The 25,889-nt window shown below is 50.3% G+C and overlaps 1 protein-coding gene across 1 annotated transcript in view; it reads left to right on the top strand.

The window, feature by feature from the left end:
* The window catches only part of LOC120841875 (sister chromatid cohesion protein PDS5 homolog B), a 63,191-nt gene that overhangs the window by 26,230 nt on the left and 11,072 nt on the right, over nt 1-25,889 (top strand). Inside the window, exons 14-26 of the mRNA XM_040212872.3 lie at nt 1,046-1,078; nt 2,190-2,287; nt 5,491-5,630; nt 6,318-6,533; nt 7,151-7,311; nt 8,058-8,181; nt 9,035-9,190; nt 10,371-10,573; nt 11,340-11,463; nt 13,166-13,370; nt 15,305-15,419; nt 20,063-20,195; nt 21,786-21,908. Of these exons, the coding sequence (XP_040068806.1) occupies nt 1,046-1,078; nt 2,190-2,287; nt 5,491-5,630; nt 6,318-6,533; nt 7,151-7,311; nt 8,058-8,181; nt 9,035-9,190; nt 10,371-10,573; nt 11,340-11,463; nt 13,166-13,370; nt 15,305-15,419; nt 20,063-20,195; nt 21,786-21,908 (1,831 nt within the window). The remainder of the gene's footprint in view (nt 1-1,045; nt 1,079-2,189; nt 2,288-5,490; nt 5,631-6,317; nt 6,534-7,150; nt 7,312-8,057; nt 8,182-9,034; nt 9,191-10,370; nt 10,574-11,339; nt 11,464-13,165; nt 13,371-15,304; nt 15,420-20,062; nt 20,196-21,785; nt 21,909-25,889) is intronic.

The following is a 25,889-nucleotide window of genomic DNA, read 5'->3' as shown; positions in this document are numbered from 1 at the left end:
TTTAAGGGGGGACACTGCCCAGAAAAAATAATTTCTGCAAAAAAACTTGATTTTGTAAATTGACATATTTACATCCATTAACATCTGGAGAGTATTCTCAAAATGTTTAATTAATTTACACTGCATAGTTAATTTTTTATAAATTATTTTCTGTCAACTAAAGCTAAAGAAAAGGTAGGGTTTGGAGCACTTTGAACACATCTTTCTCTGTTCCACTTTTTGGTATAAATTCCATTTTAGTAAATCTATCGTTTGATAATAGCAAAACAGGGAAGGCTCGTTCTTCCCTTTTCCTGAATGAAATTTAGTAAGGAATGCGGCTATGGAACGTTTTTGTCACTTTACGGATGTCTTTTATAAAATATGTTGACATTTTGTCGAAGATTCAGAAGACCAAAAAGTTGACCAATTTTGCAGAAGACAAAATTTATAGAAATAAATTACTTTATTAAAAAATTATTCCATAGCCGCACCCTCTAGACATTCTGATACATATCTAGCGAATAAAAATCTTGAATATTGTGATAGTTTTCCAAAGATAGATTAACTAAACAATGTAGGCATGTTGCTGTTAGAAGCTGCTCTAATTTTCTTCCCATTTAACCGACAGACCTAAAATCTTGTTATACACCCTCTAGCATGACCACCAGCCTACCCTGTAAATTTCATGATTTTTAAGACAAGGGTTCAAAAGTTGACCTCCCCTAGGGGGTGTGTCCCCTTAAACGCGCTCGGGCACCGATTTCCCGGAAGTGAGAGCCGTGTTGGCAGCACAAACGGGAGCTTCTGCCATGTGGAATAAACCTCTGGACCCTGATGACGCAATGGCATGATGGGAGCCAACATCTAGAATTTCTCAGTAAATAAAACAACAGTTTCCCCGTGTAAAAAAAGCAGGATTTTGGTCTGTGGATGCATTTCAACTTGTTTTTGCAGGCTGCACGCCCGTTGCAGACTGGAAAACACGGTACCCTAACCTAATAAGGCGCAAGTTTTCCTTCCGCAGCTGTTACTGACTGGAACATCCAATTTCGTTTTTCCGCAGGGCGTTCAACGAGCTCCTCAAGTGCCAGTGCTCGTAAGTCGCCGCCTTCTTTATGCCGATTCGTTTTCGAAGCGCGCCGACGTAGCGGACTTTTATCTCAATGGCGGTGTTACTGAAGTGGGCGTGTGTCTTTTTCTTCTAGTATTTAGACTGCACTTGTTTTTCAAAATTTTGTCGGCGAGCCTTTCGTCGTCGTTTCTTTACGCACACTTTTTAACGCAGAACATGTTTTATGGGTCGTTTTAAAGATGAGCGTCAGGAACGAGCGACGCACTGGGAGCGTCGCGGAATCCTGTTTCCCGTGTAAATTTAGGGGGGAAATTGAGGTTGCGCGACCTCTAGCCGGTCAAGGTTCCCCAATAAATTGAGCTGAGAAAGCGTCTTAGGAGTGTTGGGGAAGGAGGGAAGGGACGATTGAGGAACTGAATTTGTATTCGAGGGACGAGTTGTTGCGAATACCGCAGTTTATGTACTTGTTTTATTTTCACCGAGGTGGTAGAGAAGGATTCTTTTCCAGTTCTCTTTTTGCTTCTTGCCTTTGGAATTGAATGTGCACTCACGATTTTATCTTTGCCTACATTCGCCAAAGGTGCGGTGGGCCCCTTGTCGCCTTTTTACGGCCAAGTCGTAGCTCCGCCATAATTAGTCGCGGGTCCAGTTACGGCGCTCTGGGTACGTCCCGGAGGCACGGAGTAAGCTACGCTTAGTGTATTCCCCAGATCAAAAGATAAGAGAGAGAAAAAAAGAACCTCTCTACAAGCCGGCCTCTAATGTCGTCCAAGCAAGATGCGACATTCTGGATGTTGCAACGTTTATGTTAGTGAAAAACCCTCGACAGCAAGAAAGAAAATATTGTTTTCTTTCTTGCTGACAAGGTTCTTTTTGCACCGAAGATGCACCAGGCATAAAAAATGTCATTTCTCATCTCGTCGACATTAGGCTTACAGGGACGTTGGCTCGTCGAGAAACAGGATCTTCCTTTTATCTTCAATCTAGGCAACGTTCTGTTCTTTTGCATTGTGTCCCAACAGCCGGCATGGCGTTCTCCGGGAGTTCCGACTTTCCGGTAGTGACGTTATATGGAGGCGTAGCTGATTGGTGGCCCCATTGTGGCCGGACGGCTGAGGTGTGGGTGCTGTCGCAGGGTGCGCAACCAGATGAAGAGCGTGGTGGAGGCGCTCCTGCTGCCGGCCGGGGAGGAAAAGGAACGCCAGCTGCTCACCAGGGTGGCCATACTCTCCCGTGAGTCATCTCTTCGCATGGCTGGTCTTGGATTACAGGAAGGACACTCGATGCATTGCACTCATGAGGAAAGCTTCTTCGTCGTTTCCTCGACGAAAGGAAGGACTCCCGCTAAATTGCTTGCGTGACTGACGCAGTGGCTTAGTTGGGGGTTGTTCTCTAATTGAAGTCCCTCCCTGAAATTTTATGCCTTCCCCCTTTCTAATGTCAGATTTTTTTTTGTTTTTTTCTGTTTTGTTAAGAATTTAAAATGCTGCATGTTTCTCTTCCTACTTGACAAACCACTACGGCGTGGGGCCGGGCCATAACATTGCAAAGCGAAATGAAGACGACAACGCTGTTCATGGACTGCGTGAGAAGCACGAGTCCAGCCGTCGAAAGTGCTCTCGCCGAGCTCGGCTGGAGCCTTCCTTCGGGCTCACAGGGGCTAATGACTCTGCTCTCAACATCGGAAAAGCCAGCAAGTCCCGTCCTCGACGAATGCTGGCTTCGCCTCGGAAAATGCGGGTGACTCTACTAAAGTTCCCCTACCCTTTGAGGCTCAACGACTCGAAGCAGTGAGGAGAAAACAGGACGACAAAAATACAAACGGCTCTGCGTCTTTTTGTTCTTCTTTTTGTCCCGTCTTCCTGTCTTTCCAGGGTTTACTTGACCACACTCCTTTAGTTGCAGTAATACACCAACCAAAAATGAAAGACGTTTACAACTCCCTGTAATGTCGAATTAGAGCGCAGCTCTTGAGAGGGAGGAGGAATGGAGAGGAGGGTATGCCCCTCCACATCCTCCTCTTCCCCTCCTCCTCACTCTCCTCCTCCCCCCCTCGCTTCCTCCTCATGACGTCCCTTGGAAGGTCGTGGCCTTCACGAGTGACCTTCGTGACGTCATTCGTAGCCGTCGTGACCCTCGTGACATCATTACGGAAAACGTCCCATGATGCAATGCGCGGTTCACAAGTGACATCGCTGGTAACCCTCGTGACTGGCGCGTTGCATTATGGGACGTTTCTCATAATGATGCCACTCGTGGCCGTTGTGACGTCACTCGTAACTATGGCGACCCTTGTGACGTCCCGTGTGACGTCGTTATGGGAAACGTCCCATAATGCAATGCGCAAGTCACAAGTGAGACCTGTACGTTGCATTATGGGACGTTTCCCATGATGCAACATGCGGTTACGTTGACGGTGACGCCACTTGAGCCGGAAACGGGTGCCAGAGAGCTGCGCTCTAAAATGTAAGAAGCAAAACAAAATGCCTCCCATGAAAAAAAAGATATAGATATATAAGGTGACTGAAATAACCAGGCTCAATCTAAAATGGCCCGTAAAATTTGGTGCCTGCACGTAGCAATCTCAACTTTTCGTCGAAGGTGTATTTCACTGGTCGGTTTTTTCTTGAAAAATTGGAAAGTGTAGTTCTCATTCTGTAAAAAAAATAGGGCCAAAAACTTGCCAAGGTCAACAGCGGACGTTGACACAGACGGCAGAGTCAACTTGCAGGGCGCGCTTGGCAGACTTATTGATAGATGGCGCTACCTCCTTATCGAGACTACTCGCGACGACAGTGATCTACTAAAATGAGCATAATCTTTTTGTAATGTACATTTGGTTTCAAAATAAATGTGCCCAACAAAAGCAAAACTTGGAGTAAAAAAAAAAGTGGTTTTATAGCAACGCTGTTTTTGCTGCCGAAGGACTTAGTTTGTGTGTCGTCTGCTTTTTTTCGCTGGTCGGTTACATCTTCCAATACTTCTCCCGATGCCAGCTATCAATACGTGTGCCAAGAGCGCCCGCCACTTGACTCGGTCGTCTGTGTCGCAGTTCTCATTGTCCCTGGCAAGTTTTTTTGGCCCCATATTTTACAGAAGGAGAGCTATGCTATGTAACTTCACCAGAAAAAAAAATCGACCTGTGAAATGCACCTTGAGGCCGTCCGAGAGGTTGTCCTCAAGGTCGTCCTAGAAGTCATTCTTGAGGTTGTCCCAGACGTCGTGCTTCAAAATCGTCCTAAAAGTTGTCCTTGAGGTCGTTCCTAAGGTCGTCCTCTAGGCGTCGTCCTTGAGGTCGTCATAGACATTGTCCTTGAGGTCGTCCTAGACGTCGTCCTTGAGGTCGTTCCAGAAGTCCTTGAGATCGTCTGACCATAGCACAGCTTCTCTGGTCTTCCTTCTTCAGAGTGGAAAGGCTCAAAGCTTTTGTTTCTTTAGAAATTCTAATTGTTTTTACGTACCTTGTGTACAGTAGAACCTTGTTGATATGGTTTTTGGGGGACCGCGGAAAAACGTGTATCATCCGGAAAAATGTAACAATCGATAACGCTCTAAGGGGGGCTCTACGGCACTTATACGATGGTTTATTTTCTGCATACTTACAGAACTGTTGAGGACTCAAACACTCCAACTTTGCGTGTTTTGCACCCCGAGCCTGTTTAAAGCCCGATCGATAAAAAGGAGCTTCCGCCTCGATCTCCTTTCGTTCGGCGACGATGCTGTTCGAAGTTGAGTCCGAGGTGTCTTGCGACGTGGGATCTCTTCTGGCTGGGATTGCGATCCACCATCTGAAGTATATCAAACTTGCGTTTAAAAGAGAGTGCCTTCCTTTTTCGCGATGCCATGACCATCGTCAATGGGCGCAACGCGCACATACTAGGAAACACCACGGTTCACGCAGTAGGACGGGACAGAAACTAGAAGCGCAGCGTGCATGCGGGTGCACCTCGTGCCAGAGAAAGAGGACAGACGAAAGAGAGAACGAGCGTTTGCGCCTCGCCAGCCTCGCTCCCCGTCCGAGCGCTCCAAGGCGGCAAGATGGGAAGCTGTGGCACAGCTTGGCAAAGCCCAGCGAGGAGAGACGGAAGGGCATGCCCCCCCATTGCATGCTTCGCCTCAGCTTCGCTTCCAAGCCAGCGTGGCAGCCCGTGCACTGCAGATGCCGACACTTTTGGAGGTAACAAGCGGGAAAGCAAACATACCTAACAGGCAGGAAACTAAAATGTGTATCTCTACGGAAGTAAAGTGGGACCGGCGTTTTTGAACGTAACAGCCGGGAAAACGTGTCGGCCGAGAACGTATCGAGGAGGTTCTACTGTACCTTTATGTACCCCATGTACGAGTCTTAACATCGGTGGTGTGGGCAGTCCGAGGCACCTCTGTTCTTGGGGCGCGAGTGTGGCTCTCACCCCGACCGCCGGCCGCGTGTTATGCAGGTAACCTGCCGGACTCCGTGAAGGCCCAGGAGTACCTCATGAAGCTCTGCAGCATCTTGGAGGGCAACCAGCGACTGCGCATCCACATGAACAACATACTGCAGGGAGGGGCCTCATGCGTGGAAGCGGAGCGCAGCGTGGTGAGGGTCCCTTACCAACGTGGCCATAGAGTTGATGCAATAATCTAGAGCAGTGGTTCTCAACTGTCGATGTGTCGCGGGCCCCTTGTGGATTGGCGGAGATGCTGGAGGACCCCGTTTGTGGTGAGGGGAGGGGGAAGGTATAGGCTAAATATTAAGAATGATATAAAAAATGAATTTAACTAAGGGCTAGTGTGAAATAGATTGCTCTATCTGACACACGAAAAACTCGCTTGAAAGAGGAAAAATTCCTTCTCGATCTGAAAAATGACAACTTTTATTGCCAGGCTCGACTGATGAGGGAGGGCTTTGCGGACCCCTAGGACCCCTAGAGTGCCTTCGTGGACCCCCATTTGAGAACCACTGGTCTATAGGAAAAGGTCCCGTGCACTCCAGCCGCTTGGCTCAGCAGAGACGCAGACTCGGACAGTCGCCGACCGATATATCGGACGCCGAAGTTTCGGGCGCGCTGGACTATTCCGATAATTTTCCGGAACCGTTACTCACCCCATACAGTTAATGTATAACAGCTACAGAAAGTCTGGACAACGCACACCTTGTGCTAGATTTTCCGGACCTTTTAGCGGCCGTTATGCCATTTGTTTGTTTGTATTTGGCCCGTTGCCCCTGGGAACCGACGTTTGCAAGGTCCGAAAGGGAACCCCCGGGGCCTTGTTCTTATTGCAGAAGGAGGTGCTGAAGAGCCTGGGCTACCCCGTGCAGACCAACAGCTTCTACGTGATCATCAAGCAGATGCTGGAGCGGGTGGCGCCCGTGATGGTGGACCACGCGGGGGTCAAGCAGATCCTCTCCTACGTGCGGGACTCCCTGCTGGGTCAGGGGGACATTGACGTCCAGATCGGGGTCACCAGCTCGGCGGTCAGGGGCCTCCAGCTGCTGCACGTGAGTCCGTTGCACCCGCCTAGACGTATGACAATTGCTCGTATGCACCAAGCCAGTCGCATCGGTGGAGGGCTCGGATTTGCTAAAATAGTGCTCTCGCTGGGAAAACGCTTTACTTGCGGGCAGAAGGGTCGTTATTTCTGAGTGTGAGAGCTATGTTTTAAGTTTTGATTCAGTGTCGCTTAAGGTGGGACTAGGGTACTTACGTCGGCTTTTTATTTATTGAGAGATGCTGAATATTAGCACGCATATATATCATCGGCCCCGATCAACTCGGGTCTCGCGTAAAAGAAGCTAGCGCTGCGCCCGGGCAAGTCTACGTATCTCAAGTCGAACGCTATACGCTTCCAATAGTAATTAGAGTAATTGGAAGCGTATAGCTTCGGCTATACGCTTCCAATTTTTGATCATTATGATTCCCGGCTTTTGGAATATTTTTGCTTCCAATAGTCGGCAGAACGAAAACGGCAGAGCGTGTCTTTCTAACGGTCGAGGTGCACGAGACTTTGAAGCGCCATCATAGGCGGGAAGCTCGCTCTGAAGGCGGGACGACCGAAGCGCCTCCCTCTCGTTCTCACCTACTCCGCTCTTCATGAAACCGCTCCCTCCGACGACAGGTGCTGTCGTCTGCGTTCCCGGCGGCCTTTGTCGGGGAGGATGTGTACAACCAGCTGCTGTCCTTCCTGGGCTCGGACGACCCCGTGGCGGCGGAGCTCACCCTGCAGATCTTCAGCTTCGTCGGGGCGGAGATCGACCAGCGCTGCCCCAACGTCGCCCAGTGAGCTTTTTCCCCCGCTCTCCCATCTCTGCGTCCACCGCATCCTTGTCTAGGGCCCCTCGATTTCCGGTTGACGACGGTGTAAAGGTCTCGCGTCGTGATGCGATTATGGTGGAGGTGGGTGCCGCGGATGCGGGTCAGCTTCCGGCTCGACGGACGAAGCGACGACGTTGACACTCGCTCACTCTTCTAAAGCGAAGCTATTATGCTTTAGGATGTGGGGGAAAATGCGTTTGCGGATATTGACGGAAAACTCCGTGGCAAGTACGAATAAATAAAAATGAAAAGAGGGGGCAGTAAGCGTGAGTCAGCCTTGGCATTATTAGATAGTGGGGTCCTGATCCCTTGTTATCATTTCTAGGCATTGCCCTCGAGGTCATCCTAGAAGTCGTCCCTTAGGTCACCCTAGGCGTCGTCCAAAAAATCGTCCTTGAGGTCATCCTAGACATTGTCCTCTAGGCATTGCCCTAGACGTCGTAAAAATAATGGCTTCGCTGGTCCTTCATCTTCACGTGAAGTGGAAGGGCTCTAGAATTTTTTGGCGAAACATTTGCGGCCAACTGCCGGGATCGCGGCATCCGACTTGGCGATGTCCTTTTGTTGGGGCCACTTTCGGTGCGCGGGTGGAACGGGACGCTAACCGGCCAAAGACTCGTTACGGGCAGCCTGGCATCGGCGCGCAATTCCGAGCCCTTGCAGAGCGACGGGGTCGGACAAACACCGAGGCCCTATCCCCCGTCTTGCAGGCGGCTTCTTCCCGTGGTGCAGAACTTCGTGGAGAACGGGTCGGTCAAGCAGGCCAAGTTCGCCGTGGCCTGCCTAAACGTCATCGTGAGCAACAAGGAGCGCGTCTTCGGACAAGTCATAGACGTACGTCACCCTCCCTTCGTTACTTTTGATGGAATCTCGTTAATTCAAACTAGCACGCAGGTCCAATCTTTGCCGCTTTGCACTGGCGCGCTCGGAGGAGCGGCTGACAGGGGTTTTTTTGGTTAGGTATAGCGAGTATTCACCGTCTACCATAACAGTGTGCATTTCTTTTGCAACGGGCATTCTGCACCATCGAGATTGCCGGTCTTTGCAGGCTATGAATGCGAACTCGTTCCGAGCACGTGCCCTAAACATCGCCCTCCTGATGGGGTCCTGTGAATACCCCCTATAGTCGCTAATAAAGCGAGAATGGTAGCCACTGACGGAGTAAGAATGGCATGTACTGACAGAGCAAGAACAACATTCGCTGACAGCAAGTGGTAGTCATCGACAGAGTGAGATTGACAGTCACTGACGGCGCAAGAATGGTATCGTCTGACAAAATAGGAACGGCCTTCACCGACGGCGAGAGTGGTAGTCACTGAGAGAGCGAGAACAACAGTCGAGGATGGAGCGAGAACAACCCGCCTCAAGCGTGCACTCTGTGCCCTCCACAGGGCTTTGGCTGTGCACTCGAGGAGCATGACATGTGTCCTCGAAGGTGGGATGCTGGGGGAGGTCTGACCTTGTCGGTGGCTGTTAGAGGCAGGTTGGGAAGTTTGCGGTGGGCACCCGGTATGCTCTGCTTGATTTCCTAGCGTTTTGCGACTAGCGGGTGGCTGCTTACTGTGGTACAGGCGCATTTTCAATATTTTGTGCTATTCCCCCTTGGCTCGAATTGGAGCTTTCCATGGAGTCGAAACGGGCTTTGGCGCCCATTGTGACGACGGGGGCGATGTGGACGTGGGTGCAGCACCTGAAGCAGCACTTCACCCTGGAGAGCCAGTACTTCCGCACGGCCCTGGTGTCCATGGGCCACATCTCGCTGCTCTGCCCGGACCTGTTTGGGGGCCAGATCAAGAGCATCGTGTCCAAGGTGGTCGTCAAGGACCTGCTCATGATGGACCGGGTAATCTCTCTCTTTCTCCTTTTTCTTCTTTAATGGGCAGAACATGTTACTTCCTCTTTAGACCCAGCAGAAATTGAGCATAGTTACCTTTGAAAACAGAAAAGAAACGTGATTACAATGGAGTATACGATGCGGGCAACTCGGGGAAAAGAAATATTACCCTAAACTCCCAAGCGAACGCATGCATCCCGAAAGATCGGTCGCCCCTCCCATTTCCTTGGGCTGAGTCTCCATAACGTAAAAATTCCGAAACATTGCCCACCCCCCATTTGCCACCAGATATCGATCGCGCTATGCCTGACAGGAATTGCGCGAACCGCACAATCGGCGGTACCGGCATGTGTGACAGGTGTGTTTGCAGCGGGTTTCCTCGTGTTTGTAGCACTGTGATGACCAAATCTGCCGCATCCATGACCCGCAGTATCCGTTCCCGTGACGTGCGAGTTCGCTGCTGATTCCCGATTTCTTTTTGCCCCGATCTGCCGTCACTATAGCTGTTTCCAAAAAACAAGAGTTAGTACCAGGTTTCCGCACTGTCTGCGATCTGCGCGTGCAATATCAGTTTGTGCGACACCCCAGTTTGTAGTTGGTTCTTGCGTGCCTATCGCACCGTGGAGTGGGAATTGGCCACGTCAGCAATCTGCGTCGTCAGTTCCTGTTTCGCGTGGTTTTTGTGTACCTGGTGTACCGGCGCTTGTCGCTAAATTTCAATAAAATTTTGCTCTGGCTTCCCTAAGGTCGCCCATCCCGCGAGCACGATGCTTTTTAAAAAAAATTTTATAGGAGGATGTGCACTTAGTTGCATGTTATCAGAAAAAGCAATTTGTAGAAAAGAACAGAGCAGTCAGCCAGAAAGTACCCGGTTCTCTTCTAACCCTCCAACATCTTATAAATTGGTTCGGTGCTACAGTTATCAACAACTCTTACAATAGATTGAAACTCGTTATGTACTTACTTGGATCGAGTGAGGGGAACGTCTACCTTGACACCATCGCCGTTCTTAAAGGTAAATGGGGCGTTGGTGAGCTCACCATACCCCGTAAAACTGTCCGTAGATTATCGCTTGCCAAAACAGTTTGGGGTCTCGAGGTTTTCCGGACGGGTACATACATTTTGCGTTGCTGCGGCCTTCCCACGGCCGGGAAAGGGCGGGTTGGGTGAGAGCGGGTCGCCCTCGCAGGAGGAGCCTCGGCTCTCGGACACGCCCTGGTGCGAGTTTGAGGCTCTGCCCGAGGAGACGAAGGTGAAGGTGGAGGGCATGAAGCTGATGGTGCGCTGGCTGGTGGGGCTCAAGACGGCCTCCTCCTCGGCCAGCTCCACCCTGCGCCTGCTGGTCACCGTCATCACCCACAGGGGCGACCTGATGGAGAAGGAACATGTTTCGTGAGTTCTTTCCGCCTCACAGGCTGGTTTCGCGCTTTCGGCTCGGCCTCTTGCCAAATACAGCGTAGCTTCGCCAGTAGTGGAAACTTCTTCGAAATATCGCGAAAGCGGTGGCGAATGCAACAGTTGCGAAGTCTCTCCACTCCCTTCACCCCTGAGCCGACTGACCCCGCGCTCTGCTTGTGGGTGTGGGCACGATGCATCGCTGGTCTGGCAGGCAGGTCTGCTTCCACTTTCTGCTTGGGGGTGAACGGAGTGGACGGCGAGGCTGGAGTGTCGGATTTGTTACGGGGGCCCCCACCGGAAAGCCGGCACAAATTGAACGTGGGTGCCGTGTTGGCGATCCTACCGACTGAGCTTGGGTCCCAGCCGAATGCCGTAAAATGTGACGGGCCGCTTCGGCAGGGTAGACTACATGGGCAGAGTGCACGCCGAGCAACAGGCTCAGTTTTCAGTTTCGGCAGCACACTTTGGGAGAACGTAGGCGTCCGGGCCTCCTTTTTGTACGGGCTTGGAATGTGTGCAAAAGAATACGGTTGGTTTTTCGACCTCGGCAACGTGAGTTCTGAAAAGAAAGGCATGCGGGCTTCCTTCATAAGCAGGGGCGGCGTCTACGCAAATAAATGCAGTTCGTTTTGGGCCCATGTAGCTCTGGCGGCACATTGTGAGGGGGTCTGCGAGGCTGTGCTATTGCATGTGGTACGTTCTGGGTCGTGGGCGTATTTGCCCTCCCTGCCTATTCGAAGGAGGGCCCACCTCGTTGCAGGTCCATGGAAAAGGCGTGGCTGCGTTATGCGGCGGCGGCTTGCATGCTCAAAATATGCTGCTGTCCAACATACGCCGACGTGCTCTCTCACGAGCAGTTCCAGAAGCTGGCCCTGGTCATGCAGGTGGGTTTTATCTCCTCGGGTTTGCTCTTCCTGCTCTCCAATGTCGTATCCTCCGTTGTGCTTCTGTTTCTTTGTAATTGAGTGATGCAAATCTTTGCCGGGTACTTATAGGACAACAATTCACGACATCAGAAGTCAGCTGCGGCTATGAAATCTTCGTAAAAGTTTGATTCGAGGCACTTTTTTTTTGGGGGGGGGGGGGGGAGTTTTTACTGACTTTAGGGAAGTACTATCAGTTCAGGATTACACTGGTAGTTCTCGAGTTCAAAAGATGTGGCATACGGAATGGCAGTTCGGAGGCAGTGCGTGTCTACTGGCTCTTATGGGTAGAACTCATCGAGCGGGCGTTTCAGTCGAAGTAATGAAATAATAAAAGATTTTTTCCTCACATTTTATGATGTATTTGGGACACTTACACGCTACGAGCTTGCCGCGAAAGCTATGATTTTTGCTACTCATTGTACCAGCCCTGCTTAGCTATCCAGAGCCTTTTTCTTTTAAATATTTGGAACAATCTGTCGTATTAGTGGGCCACTGAAGTAACACATTTCCCGTGTGTCTCAAACTTTGGTTTTCACTTGGATTTTTTCCTCGCCCTCATTTGTTCCCTCGACGGCAACATGTACTAGAGTAAATCATCCTTATCGTCCAGTCGGGATGAAACGTTAACGAGTGGCTGCCACAAAAGAGGTCTACGCGACCAATGGGGGAGAGAAGAGGCTAGGACTTTCAGCTTGACCAAAAAGCATACTTTGTGAGCTAGCCTTTGAAGGGGGGTCATTACTTACCCAGTGGCCATATCGTGCACTCTCATCAATACATTGGTAGTTTGCATGCCGAAACAGCGATGCATCAATTTTCTTATCGGCAAAGGAACGTGCTTCCTTGGAACGGTGGCTACACCGGCAATAGTTGCAACTGCATTTTGCGACGGCTATATAAGCGATTGGTTTTTCAATAAGCGTTAACGACGAGTGTGCCCCGTGTCATCCTCTTTCTCGTCTAGGCATATTTTTTGGTGCTTCTTTAGCCGGTCGTGAACCAACTGACCCAAAATGACTTCTCGCTAAATTACCCAGGCATCGAGGATAATGCTTGGAGTGTAGGTCTATGCACTGCACTCGCCGCCTTCCCGTATAAAATATTCCGAGTAAATAACCGAAACAAGGCGTTGGGGAACGCACGTTCAGGAGGCCACTCGTTTTTGGGCTTTCGCTTTAGAACAGTTAGTGCTGCAGACGCCAGCACGTGCGGTGTATGGACTTACATTCCCAGCATTCTCATTGATGCCTGGGTAATCAGCAATAAGTCTATCGCTATTTTAGAACAATATTATTTTGTTGGTTTCTCATTTCTAAATGATTGCTTTCTTCTTTTTTTTTTTTCTTTCCACTTTTTTGGGTCTACGTTGGAACGGTTACTTCTGGTGCGGCCCCGAACGGCTTGGAATTCACCGCAACCGACGCCTCATGATTCCGGCATCCGATTCGTTCGCGGTTCCGTTGTCTCCCGCTCAAATCATGTCGGGACCTTGGACGACGACGCCCCCAACTGACGGCGAACAACGTAACATCTGCAATGGTTGCCGACCACCCGTCTGCTTCCTCAACTCCGACCTTCTCGGCGGCAAATTCCGAATGCCGTCCCCTCTTGTTGGGTGGGGCTGCAACTGCAAACACGCCGACTGTGCGTGACAAACCAGGACGAGTGTGCGGAGGTGCGGGAGAAGTTTGGCTGCAAGCTGCACAAGCACCTGCTGGCCATGCGGCTGCCCCTGCAGTTCATGGCCATGTTTGCCCTGGCCGGGGTGGAGAAGAAGCGGCCCCTGCGGGCACAGCTCAAGCAGTGGCTCCAGTCCTGCATCAACAAGCGACGGGACTTCCTCAAGCAGCACACCATCAGCAACCGTGAGTCTGGACTCATTTCTTTTCACGGGTTACAGTTGGGGTGCAACACTTTTGGGGTTTAGTTTTCTGGGGGGTTTATATTCTTCGGGCGAGAAATTAAAGTTTGTCGGGCCTCGCGTCGAAGGAACTGAACACAGGCGGGGAATTTTGTAACCTCGAGTTGGGTATGTCCAGTCCGGTACATACAGTCCGGTACCAATAGAAGAAGGAATCAAGATAAGGGGTCTGGTTTCCGAAGGAAAAAGTAGCTTCGCGGAGAGTTCAGTTTGGCTGTATTAGAGGGAAATGGAAAATAAAATGGTAATTAAAGGTTTTTATCAGAAAAGCTAAGATGTTTCTCAAAAAAAAAAAAAAAAAAAGTCCTTATCAAGGGTTTTTTTTTTTTTTTTTTTTTTTTTTTTTGAGGTAAAATTGGCTTGAGGGCTTATTTTCAGGGTTTCTCAGTATTTACCAAAAACGGGGAACCGTACTCGTAGCGCTGGCTCCTAGCAGTTGCTGGTAACGCATTTCCTGTAACGGAACGACACCGCATGCGTAGTGAGGTCCGAACACCTACGCAGCCCTTGCGTGCAATCTGGGCCCCGTACTGGCCTTGAGTGGGTGACAACCCAGCACTAGGGCGGGGCCTCGTTAACATCACTCCAATCACCCCTAGGCTGACAGTGCAGTGTACTCTCGTTGGATCGGCTGTACGTCTATCTTTCGCCACATGGACACGCTCCCGCTCGTGCACATAGAGAGCTGTCAGGTGACGATAGGAAGGCGGTCGATGGGTCCACCTTAGCACCTTTGATGGGAACTACGTTTAGGTGCAGATGGAGCGTGCTCGCACGTATGGCAATGCACGCGTCGGTTATATTTTTGCGGGACACTGGGCTGGCATTGAGTGTGTCGGCCTGGTCCCCTGCTAGAGCCATGGACGAACCTCTGTGCCTTTCAGTCCTCCCCTTGCACGTATGCTGGTATATTGAAGGGAAGGAGAAAAGGGACAAGCATACGTTTAAGAGGGATGGGAACTAAGCATTTCATTTTCGCTGGAGCGCTGGTTTTGGCAGGGCTCTCTATCGGGGGTGCCATGGTGCACAAAATTGGTAGCAAGGTCATCTGTGTAGTATCACCGTGAACTACCTTTGCCGTAATGATGTGGGAAAGGGGTACCTTTTTTCCCCACATTGTCCTTTTCAGACTGTTGGAATTATTGTTCCGCTGGAGGGACCTTGGACTCCTGATCTAATAGACCCTTTTCAAAAGTTCATCGAGCAACATTGTTCGGTCGCCATTGCTCGCTCACAAAGCGTGCGATTGTCTCCGAGTTCCCGCCGAACGGTGACGTCGGCACTCCTCATCAACACGAGTTGACGCCGAACGCCGACGTCACCCTCGTGTCCAATACATGCTCGGAGCATGTGAGCAAGCAATGGGGGACAGGCGTTGGCGCAGACTTGTCTATTGGATGGTTCATTTAACGGTTCTGTTTCAGGTGGCCTGAAGCTGTGTAACATTATTCTGACTTTCCCGTTGTATTCTTTCCAAACGAAGAGTTTACGATTGTTTTGTAGGCCCTTAAAGGGGCCACAAAACTATCGCTGGCAGTTATGGTAACAAATGGTCGTTGAAACTGTCACCGATAATCAAATCTGACTTTATTTAATGGTGCAATTAAATGAACCCTGAAACTGTCGCATTTCATTGGAAAAAAAAAAAATTGTTTCATGCTTGGTAATTGTGAATTCATTTATTTTGACCTCGTTATCACGATTGTAAAACAGTTTCAGCGTATCTTCCAAAGAGGACACTCAGTCTGCCAAACTCAGAGGGGAGTATATTTGGCACCAAAAATAAAACACTTCTTGGGGGAAGAGTTGCGTGGGCTCCTTGGCTTCGCATGGAGCCAGCACGGTGGCGCTAGTGTAAGCCCGGTCTCCCCAACCCAGGGAAGCTGTTCACGGTCCATCCGGACTTTGTGCTCCCCTACACGATCCACCTACTGGCGCACGACCCCTGCCTGACCAAGTATGACGACGTGCCGGCACTCGTCCAAGTCAAGGAGTGAGTACCACTTTCCTTAGAGAAACAACCCAGTGGTCTGGAAATGGTGGTGCTTTTCGTCCTAGTACATAGTTTTTGTCACTGTGAGGGGCACTGATGCTAGCAAAAGTTTTTAAAAAACATGAAAAAAATTAAAGAGCAGTTGTAGCACCTCTTACGGGGAGTTTCGATTCATCCGAAATAATACGAGCCCTAAGCAGCAAGTATAAATAGCATTTGCAATCGTCCATCTTATTGAGGGGTCCGTGGGGTTTTGCGAAAGTGTAGACGCATCCAACGAAATCTGCATGTCGGCTTCCCCAAACGTACGTCCATTCTTTAGGTGCTCCGAGTGACCCAATCGGTCGACTCCTAGCATCTGCAGCCCACTTTGATTTGCCCCTAGGAAAATCTTTGCCACAACTCAGACTCCAGACCAGGTAATGGAAGTAGCATGGCATCATCTGCAGAACCACCGAGAGCAGCAGCAGCAGTGGTATTTCGGACAAAGGAGGTACAACAGCCCTCCACGCTTAGGACATGCCGCTTCTCGAAAAAGTGTTGGCAGAGGACTCGGTCTTGGAACTTTTTGAAAGGGAACGGCATCGCAGGCATGGCAAAAGACCAGCCTGAATTTTGCAGCTCGTGTCGTCCGGGGGTACCCCCAGCCCTCACGGAGGTGTTTGTAGTTGCGGCGGTCGTCGGGAGTGGTAGCACCATTAGGGATAATACTGATAGCATTGCCATATTCAATGTCTCGGTGTCCCTCAGTGGAAGAGCTGCTGGGACGTGAATTGGGTGTGCACGTTTGCCATAAGGCACATTGGAGGCTGATCGTAGACCAACGAAGGGACCGACCAACCAGGATTGATTCCTTGTGCTGCCACGCAAAATAGATGGACAGAGTTTTTGCGGACTCTAACCAAAGTTTTATTTAAAAACACATAAACCCGACGTTTCGGGACCCGCTCGGTCCCTTGGTCACGGGTGACTGTAGGTGGGGGCGCGGTGGGGAAGGTTGCCCAGGTGGTTGGCCTTGCTGAGGCTTAACCCAGAGGGCGCGGGGGAGGGGGCGCGGTGTGAAAGGTTTGCCCGGGCGTTTGACCTTGCTAAGGTTTACCCCAGAGGGCGCGAAGTCCAGACACGTACGCGCTCGGGAGAGTGCCCTTGGACCGGTTCACGTTCTTACTCGTTGTTTGGATAAACCAGGACTCTAGATGAAGGCGTTTCCTCCAATGTCCCTCGGTGGCCACGATCTGAGTCTCGTCGAGGGAGAAAGAGTGCCCCGTTTTTTGCTCGTGCTCTGCCAGGGCGCTGGCCTCAATATCTTTCTTTCTCACGTCGTATTTGTGTCGTCGAATACGATCCGGGAAGTTTTTTGTTTCCCCCACATAAGCGACCGGGCAATCCGCGCACGGCACGCGGTACACGAGGCCTTGAGCCCTTTCCCTTCCTGGTCTGTCTTTGGGGAGAGGAAGCCGCCGACGGATGGTAGACACGGGCTTGTGGGAGACGGCGATGCCGTGTTTCCGAAGGACGCGTCCGACGGTCTCACTCACATTTTTCACATAAGGGAGACAGATCCGATTAGACGGTCTCGAGGTCGGAGTCACAGGGGGGCGGCGTAGGCGTTTGTAGATGTCGTTAATGAACCGCTTTGGGTAACCATTGTTAACTAGATCAGCTTTGATCTTCTTAACTTCTTCTCGTAGGGCCTCCTCCGTAGAACACACGGACAGCGCCCGTCGGAAAAGGGCGCTGACCACTGAGGCCTTGTGCGATGTGGGGTGATACGACTCGAAGTCCAGGTATCTACCGGTGTGCGTAGGTTTCCGGTGTACCGCGAAGTTGAGCGCGTCAGAAGCTCTCCTGACGCTCACATCCAGAAACGGGAGCACGCCGTCCGTCTCTCGCTCCACCGTGAACTGAATCGACGGTTCAACGGAGTTCAAACACTGGCACAGGCGCTCAACCTCACTGGCTTCGACGATGCAGAAACAATCATCCACATACCGGAGGAAGGTCTTGGGCTTTGGATTAAAGCAAGAAAGAGCTTTTTGTTCGATGTACTCCATCGTGAGGTTGGCCATGGTAACGGAGATCGCAGCTCCCATGGCAGTTCCACTCGTTTGCTTGTAGAAGCGTCCATTGAACGAGAAGTATGTGCTCGAGAGACACAGCTCCAGAAGGCGGCAGATTTCGTCCACGGACAGACAGGTTCGTTCTGCTAACCCGGAATCGGCGGAAAGGGCCGTCCTGGCCACAGAAAGTGCCAGGGGCACCGGCACACTCGTGAAGAGTGACACGACGTCAAAGGAAACCAGAGATTCGTCGGCGTTCACCTTTAGTCCTTTGACGAGATCGATGAAGTGACTCGAATCTCGCAAGTATGTGTCCGTGGTGCCAGTAAGGGGGGAGATGAGCTGGTGCAGGTACGCCGAAACTGCACGTAGTGGGGAAGTAGTGAAGTCCACAATGGGGCGGAGGGGGACCTCGGGCTTGTGGATTTTTTGGTAGACCGTACAAAGCGGGAGCGGACCCGTTGCGACAAATTAACCTAAGATAAAGGCTGCGTGAATCCGGGTGCTCTTTGAAAATGATAGACAGGGCCCTGTTTATGGTATTCTGGATCTTGCCGGTGGGGTCTTTTTGTAGGGGCGCGTACGCCGACGTGGAGAGCATATCCGTCACCTTGCGGATGTAGGAGCTCTTGTCCAGGACCGCCGTTGCGTTGCCTTTGTCTGCGGGCAGAACCACGATGGCGTCGTCTTCCTTCAGGCTACGAAGGGCGCGGTGTTCGGCGGACGAAATGTTTTTCTGGCGACGGCGCACCTGTGCGATAGCCCCGATAGCCTTGAGCCGAACCTCTTCTTGCAGAGATGGGTCCAGTTTACGAATGCCGTCTTCAATGGCGGCCGCCATGGCGGGAATTGGAGGCTTACTTGGGATGTTGAACCCGTGTCCTTTTGCCAGCACGGATGTTTCTGTCGGCGAGAGCACCCTTGAAGACAAGTTCCTTACGAAGTTGCTGTTACTCCGGCAGACGCTAGGTGACGATTTCTGCCGGAGAGCCGCGATCTTCTTCTGATGTTCGTAAGTTCTTTCCTGCGTAGCGGTGATAGCCGTGGACCGGGCGAAATCATCAAGGGCGTGGAAGGCCTCCGGTATCTTGAATTCCAGCTGTCTTCGCAAGAAGAAAAGGTCCAGTTCCCTTCTTTTGACGTTCTCTCGGCACTCACGGATGCGGGCGTCGAGAAGACGGCGTTCCGCTTGATCGATGACCCTGTGCCCCTCGGATGAGCTCACCAGGCGCTTCAGCCGCAGGCTCTTGGGAATCAGGTTGAGCTCCTTGCAGGTCTTGTTAAAAGTAAGGTGGGTCTTGAAATTGGCGGTCGTGCGATTGGCGTGCACAAACCTCTTTGCAAGCTTCACCGCGTCCGGACCGTAGTCATCGCATAGAGATTTTAACGTAAACATTTTTGACAGAAGTCTGTCTGGTTAGGAAGATATTGACAGAGTTTTTGCGGACTCTAACCAAAGTTTTATTTAAAAACACATAAACCCGACGTTTCGGGACCCGCTCGGTCCCTTGGTCACGGGTGACTGTAGGTGGGGGCGCGGTGGGGAAGGTTGCCCAGGTGGTTGGCCTTGCTGAGGCTTAACCCAGAGGGCGCGGGGGAGGGGGCGCGGTGTGAAAGGTTTGCCCGGGCGTTTGACCTTGCTAAGGTTTACCCCAGAGGGCGCGAAGTCCAGACACGTACGCGCTCGGGAGAGTGCCCTTGGACCGGTTCACGTTCTTACTCGTTGTTTGGATAAACCAGGACTCTAGATGAAGGCGTTTCCTCCAATGTCCCTCGGTGGCCACCGAGGGACATTGGTAGCCTTCATCTAGAGTCCTGGTTTATCCAAACAACGAGTAAGAACGTGAACCGGTCCAAGGGCACTCTCCCGAGCGCGTACGTGTCTGGACTTCGCGCCCTCTGGGGTAAACCTTAGCAAGGTCAAACGCCCGGGCAAACCTTTCACACCGCGCCCCCTCCCCCGCGCCCTCTGGGTTAAGCCTCAGCAAGGCCAACCACCTGGGCAACCTTCCCCACCGCGCCCCCACCTACAGTCACCCGTGACCAAGGGACCGAGCGGGTCCCGAAACGTCGGGTTTATGTGTTTTTAAATAAAACTTTGGTTAGAGTCCGCAAAAACTCTGTCAATATCTTCCTAACCAGACAGACTTCTGTCAAAAATGTTTACGTTAAAATAGATGGACCGTCACATTATTAGCTGCCAAGAGATGGGCTACCAGGGTAGCATTGCTGGGCAAGCGAACCATTGCATTAAGCCGATCACCCTTAGTCCAGTACCCTGAACGCATTCTCGACTGGTGCGTACGTTAAAAGAGCCAACGTGTCGTGCCATTGGACGTTACAATTCCGACAGTAGGTTGCGGTAAAGGAGAGAAGCGAGTGTGGCTGCTGAAGCATTTGAGAAACGTCGCGCCGGAGAGAACAACTTGCAGCCGAACGGCCGTCTTCCGCGACCTTCTCCATTGCCACACCACTGCCGGGATCGTGTTGGGCGACGGCATGGTCGAGTGCAGGTGGTAGGATCGTAAATGAGGAAGCGTCTTCTCGGGCAATCCCCCTCCAAGGCACCTGCATTTCCCCCAGGTGCCTGTGGTTCCTGATGGAGCCGCTCATCACCAAGAACGAGGGCTACAGCTTCAGCTTCTTCAAGCGACTCATCGAGAACATCAAGCAGACGAGGGACAACCAGTGTCCCGAAGACAAGGCGGCGCAGCTGGTGAGCGGAGACCTTGGCCGGCAGGGCCTCCGGACGCCAGTTGGGGAGGGCGGAAATTTCTAGCGCCACCATTGAACTATCTATCTGATGAGGAGTGCCGTGAACGTAGGCGTCTGGAAACTCGGAGTATCGCTACATGTCTGTGTTGCTAGAACATTTCACGTATGCAACACAATTGCCTAACGATTTGCGATAAATTTTGAGGCTTTACAGATTTGTTAAACAAAAACCACGAAAGTTCCACTATCGTAAAATACCTTGAAAGTGCCCACTTCGTACAAGTGCCCACTTCATACAAGTGCCCACTTCATACAAGTGCCCACTTCGTACAAGTGCCCACTATTAATGTTTCCTAAATTTGGGAATTGTACAAATCCTACGTTAAACTCCCACGCCCTCCAGCCGAAAATAGCCGTTGCGGCAACCACGAGACCGCTAGCAGTGATGGTGGGGGATACGGGGGATACCTTGCCTGCAAAGCTTTTTATTGGCTGCCACCTTGGTTTTTAATGATTTGACAGGACCTTGTGTCTATACCCGTTTTCACCTCCAGAACCGTAGGAAAAAGGTCATTACTAATTTCCCTCTTTATTTCGAGAATTAAGATATATGTAGGAGAATTTTAGATTAGATATATGTCATCTTATCAAGACGTTTCAAACACCAAAAGCATCACATTTTCCTCCGACAACCATATCTATAAAAACTACTTCACACTGTGTATGAACAGTGTGCAAAACTTGAAAAGGGCTATAAATTGACCTTGTTTTCAGTGAAAGGGGGCTGGGCGCTTCTCCGATATTTTACGGCAATGCGGTCTGTGCGGGGGAGTTGTACGTCCAAGGGGGCGTAATATGAGGGGCGAATCGTCGCAAGAGGCTGGCTAATTAACTGAAAGAGGTTCATTAACTTTTAGACTCTTAGGCTCCTGTTTCTGGCTTAAGCGGGGTAATTGCGCGTTGCATTATGGGACGTTTCCCATAATGACGTTGCACGTGACGTCACGAAGGTCACTCCTAAAGGTCGTAAGCTCGAATCGTGAAAGTCGCGACCTTCACGATTGATGTTACATTCTCTCCGTACCATTCCCTCTTCCTCAAGAACTGCACTCTAATTTGGCATTACGGGAAATTTTAAATGTCCCTCATTTTTTTTTAATTAGTGAAAAGAAATGTATGGTTCCAATTAGAAACTTGCCAAGTGTCTCCAAAAATCTGTAAATTTTGGTGAGAGCACGTGGGAAGCACGTTAGAGCTCTAAAGTTATTGCTCGTACAGCAGGAGCGAGGCTATTGGTGCGAACGATAACTTTAGTGCACTACTGTGCTTCCCAAGCACCTGGAACCTTTCTAAAAATTACCGATGCTAAGGTTTTCTTGGAACCATATTTTATTTTTACTAATTCAAAAGTTATTTAAGACATTTTAGTTAACAATTGGACTGGACGTGACGACTAGCACCCCATATTATGTCCCCCCAAGATGTATCGCTCACCTACACAGGCCGCATCAGTGTGCTTTTCGCGAAAGCATAAAAAGAGGCGCCCCATATGAGGGTGGTGCGTGGATGCCAAGCGACTCCCCTTGTGCAGAAACTGTATGCGGTGTGCGACCTGGCCCTGGGGCTGGTCATGACCAAGACGACGAGCTTCCTGCTCAAGGACTTTCCCCAGGAGCCCGTGCTGCCTTCCAAGTGGTACACCCTGCAGGACAAGGTACCTTGCTACTTAGCCACCACTGGCCCCTGTCCTTCCAAAAACAGCCCCCTCAATTTTTTTTTTTTTTCCATTTTTTTGCCAGGCGATTTTGTGTGGGGTCAGTAGAGTACCCAATTAATATTTTACTACAGAATCATTTATATTTTTAATAGAGCCAAAAAACGCAACTGCTCGGAACCGGAACCCGCTTGCGGAAGTCGGAGAAGTTGGGAGGAGAGAGTGGGCGGAAGTCACGTGGCTACACCCGACCGTGCGCTTCTTTTTTTTCTCTTGGCTTTTTTTTCTTTTTTTTTTTTTTTTTTTTTTTTCATTTTTCGCCAGGCGATTTTGTGTGGGGTCAGTAGAGTACCCAATTAATATTTTACTACAGAATCATTTATATTTTTAATAGAGCCAAAAAACGCAACTGCTCGGAACCGGAACCCGCTTGCGGAAGTCGGAGAAGTTGAGAGGAGAGAGTGGGCGGAAGTCACGTGGCTACACCCGACCGTACGCTTCTTTTTTTTCTCTTGGCTTTTTTTTTTTTTTTTTTTTTTTCATTTTTTGCCAGGCGATTTTGTGTGGGGTCAGTAGAGTACCCAATTAATATTTTACTACAGAATCATTTATATTTTTAATAGAGCCAAAAAACGCAACTGCTCGGAACCGGAACCCGCTTGCGGAAGTCGGAGAAGTTGAGAGGAGAGAGTGGGCGGAAGTCACGTGGCTACACCCGACCGTACGCTTCTTTTTTTTCTCTTGGCTTTTTTTTCTTTTTCTTTTTTTTTTTTTTTTTTCATTTTTTGCCAGGCGATTTTGTGTGGGGTCAGTAGAGTACCCAATTAATATTTTACTACAGAATCATTTATATTTTTAATAGAGCCAAAAAACGCAACTGCTCGAAACCGGAACCCGCTTGCGGAAGTCGGAGAAGTTGAGAGGAGAGAGTGAGTGGGCGGAAGTCACGTGGCTACACCCGACCGTACGCTTCTTTTTTTTCTCTTGTTTTTTTTTTTTTTTTTTTTTTTTTTTTTTTTTTTTTTTTGCACACAGCAGGCGACGTGTGTTTGCGGGAACCGTATGCCGCACAATTGCTTTGCAGCTATGTTTGTTCCGCTCGCTGTTCTGCACTTGAAGATGAGTTGTTTTGTACATTGAAGAGTTGGAAATGAGTAGCCAGTGCCTGTGGTGAATTCCCGTGACCGGCTCTGAAAAGAATGCCCCCAAGATGTTGCGTGAAGAGCAGCCTCACAGGTCCTGCGTCCGAAAAAGGCATCGTGCGGCGGAGTGTGCACAAGTTTTTGAAAGATCAACGGGCCGGCTGCAAGTCGGCAAGCCAGAGTGGAAAGGCTCGAAAGGTTGCCGCCATCTATGAGCAACGGCGGCAACAAGAGATCCGGCAAGCCGGTTGTCTAGTTGCCGCCGTCGATCATAGATGGCGGTACCTGTCTGGAGTTTACTGTCACCATTTGTCTGCTGACGGACACGATCCTGGGGAAACTAACCCTTAACAACTCAGCTATCAAGAAAAAAAAAACAAAAAAAAAAAACAGTGCATCCACTGTGGATTGAACCTGGGTCCGCTGCGTGTGAAGCAGACATTTTTCCATTGAACTGCTGGGGGAACTCTTTCATTCGTAGTAATGCAGCCGGTCGACTCTAGGTCGGAAGGTTTGTTGCCGATTTCTCTCCTACAAAGGCACTCCCTATGGTCGGGCTGCACCACACCAACCACGCATTGACCACATTTGTACCTAGTAAAGGAATCGTACGCCTGCATATTCAACTTAAAGTACGCACTTCGTGCTCGACGTTTGAGCGAGCGATGTCTTCAACCACGAGAAGGGGCATTGACTCGGCAACGTCTTTGTGCAGTCGGCTTGGTGGTGGGGGATGTCGTACGGGATGAATACGAATTCTTTTGATTTGTCCGAAATTTCTCTTTCGAAGAAAGACAGATTCATTGGTACCGCGAACAACAGTTCTAAAGTAGAAGTGCCACGTCCGTCGTCCGCTGCCATTGCCGTCTAGTCCGCGAGTCCCACAATACAAGATGTGACACCATGTTGAGAATTCGCAGTGAAGGCACAGAATAAATGCTTCCAATTCTCTGTGCAACTTTTTTTGTTTTAGTTAACATATTTCCAGCTTTTCAGAAGCCACAAAAATATGGGTATTATATTTCTTTTCTATTCTTAATATTGTGCCCTCGATGACCAATGACTTTGATAACATTTAGTGGTTGTGTCTAAACCATAGAAAACGGCATGTGGTCACGGAGAAAAGAGTGAGCGCGACTCAAACCGGCCAGTTCTTGATGGGCAGTTTTCGGGCCGAACGAAACCGAATTTCGAGCTGCAAAATGTGCTCTGGGTAGCTGGGTTCTCAAGTGTCACGTACAAATAAAAACCTCGGCGAGCATAGACACCCTGCCAGTGTCCCTTTAAGGACCCTGTAATGATCTTTGGTGCAAAAGGCAAACTGGTCAAATGACAAAGGTACCAAAACCTGCATAAAAAGAAGAAGAAAAAAAATGTGCACCTTTATTTAGAGTTGTTGAGTCTTTATACGCAGAATTGAGTCTTATGAGGAGTGCAAAAGCAGCCAACTCCTGCCTCGGCCTTCCAGGCACATGATGCTGTGTCAGTGTCACCAGGTCCTCATTTTGTACCATTTCTTGTTTAACTTTCGCTGCTGACAACGTCTTTTTGAAGCATCTCTGAGTCATCTTTTCTGCATCTTCTGTTCGTGCTTTTTGGTTTTTTTTGTCGTAGTTTTGTTGTGTCGCCTCGAAGCTCGCGGCACAGGTATTTTGCAGCCGGCCAGCCCTCTTTGACTTTGGCACACTTTACTCGGTTTTTTGTTCCACCGGGGTTTGCATGGGCGAGAGTGCAATTCTGCATTAAAGAAAGAAAGAAGGGAGGGAGGGGAGGGGCAGAATCCAGCGGAGCATATGCAAACATTGTACAACTCCTCTAATGGTGAATTCTGCTGATAGATCCAGAGCGCTTTCCCAAATCTGCGGGGGAGGCAAGGGTCCGCTCCGTGGGACCCGCTCCAAATCAACGAGCGGAAGTTGGACGTGCATTTTTGGAGCGACCCGCCGGAGACTGTCTGCCGTTCAAAATGGCCGCCGCTCGAACTTGACGAGCCAACCGAGCTTTTTGACGACCGATCACTACTGTCGGTGTCCACCTGTGTTGGCGACACGGGCCAGGCCCATTATCCGTACTACGGAGCCCACGTCGCAAAAAACAAGGAAAACGTCCGCATTCGCCATTGTCGCGTGCCTTTCGGCCTCCTCGAAGTGGCAGAGCATGCGCAGCGATCGCCATCGGTACAGCTCAGATTGCCGGGAAAACTTTGAGAAACGCAAAGAGGTAGCAAATCATCGCTCGCTCGATTGTTGCCTAGTCTGTTCTTGCTTTATTGTGCAGAAGAATGCCGGCGGCGCGCAGTCATAAAAAAGGAAACAATCAGTTGTGACGAAACGAAAAGGTCTAACTGTGCGTCTGCTTCCTTTGGACTTTCTGTCGTTCCTTTTCTTGTTCTTCCTCTCAGGATCACAGATGTTAGCGCTTACAATTTGCCACATTCCAATCCCTCCTCTGTGCTCCCGATCCAGGCGAGGTGGGAGCGTTCGAGCCGTCAGAACCCTGCTCGAACATCCGACGCGTCTGAACAGGTCCGACTCGACAATCCAGCCTGACCGGCGGCCTCGCCGCAGAGCGAAGGGAACTGATGTAGTGCGCTTCTCTCGACTTCCGGCAAGCTCCGTCGAATTTCATGGATCAAGTTCGGCGGGGTTGGAACCGCTCCGCAGGGCCTCAAATCCCCGAGCAGGAGATGGACAACTTGAGCTGGATCTGCCGGTGGAGGATGCGCGTTCCAAAAGGGCCGCATTTTGAAGTGCTGTGGAATTCGCCGTAAATTGACCAGCATGCACGTGAAAGAAATGGGGGAGATGGCACTGCTACCCAAAGTTGTCTTGCCCACTGA

The sequence above is a fragment of the Ixodes scapularis genome, unplaced genomic scaffold, assembly GCF_016920785.2.
Source record: "Ixodes scapularis isolate PalLabHiFi unplaced genomic scaffold, ASM1692078v2 PGA_scaffold13__105_contigs__length_92229423, whole genome shotgun sequence".
Taxonomy (NCBI): domain Eukaryota; kingdom Metazoa; phylum Arthropoda; class Arachnida; order Ixodida; family Ixodidae; genus Ixodes; species Ixodes scapularis.
This window is presented reverse-complemented; position numbering and strand designations above follow the sequence as displayed.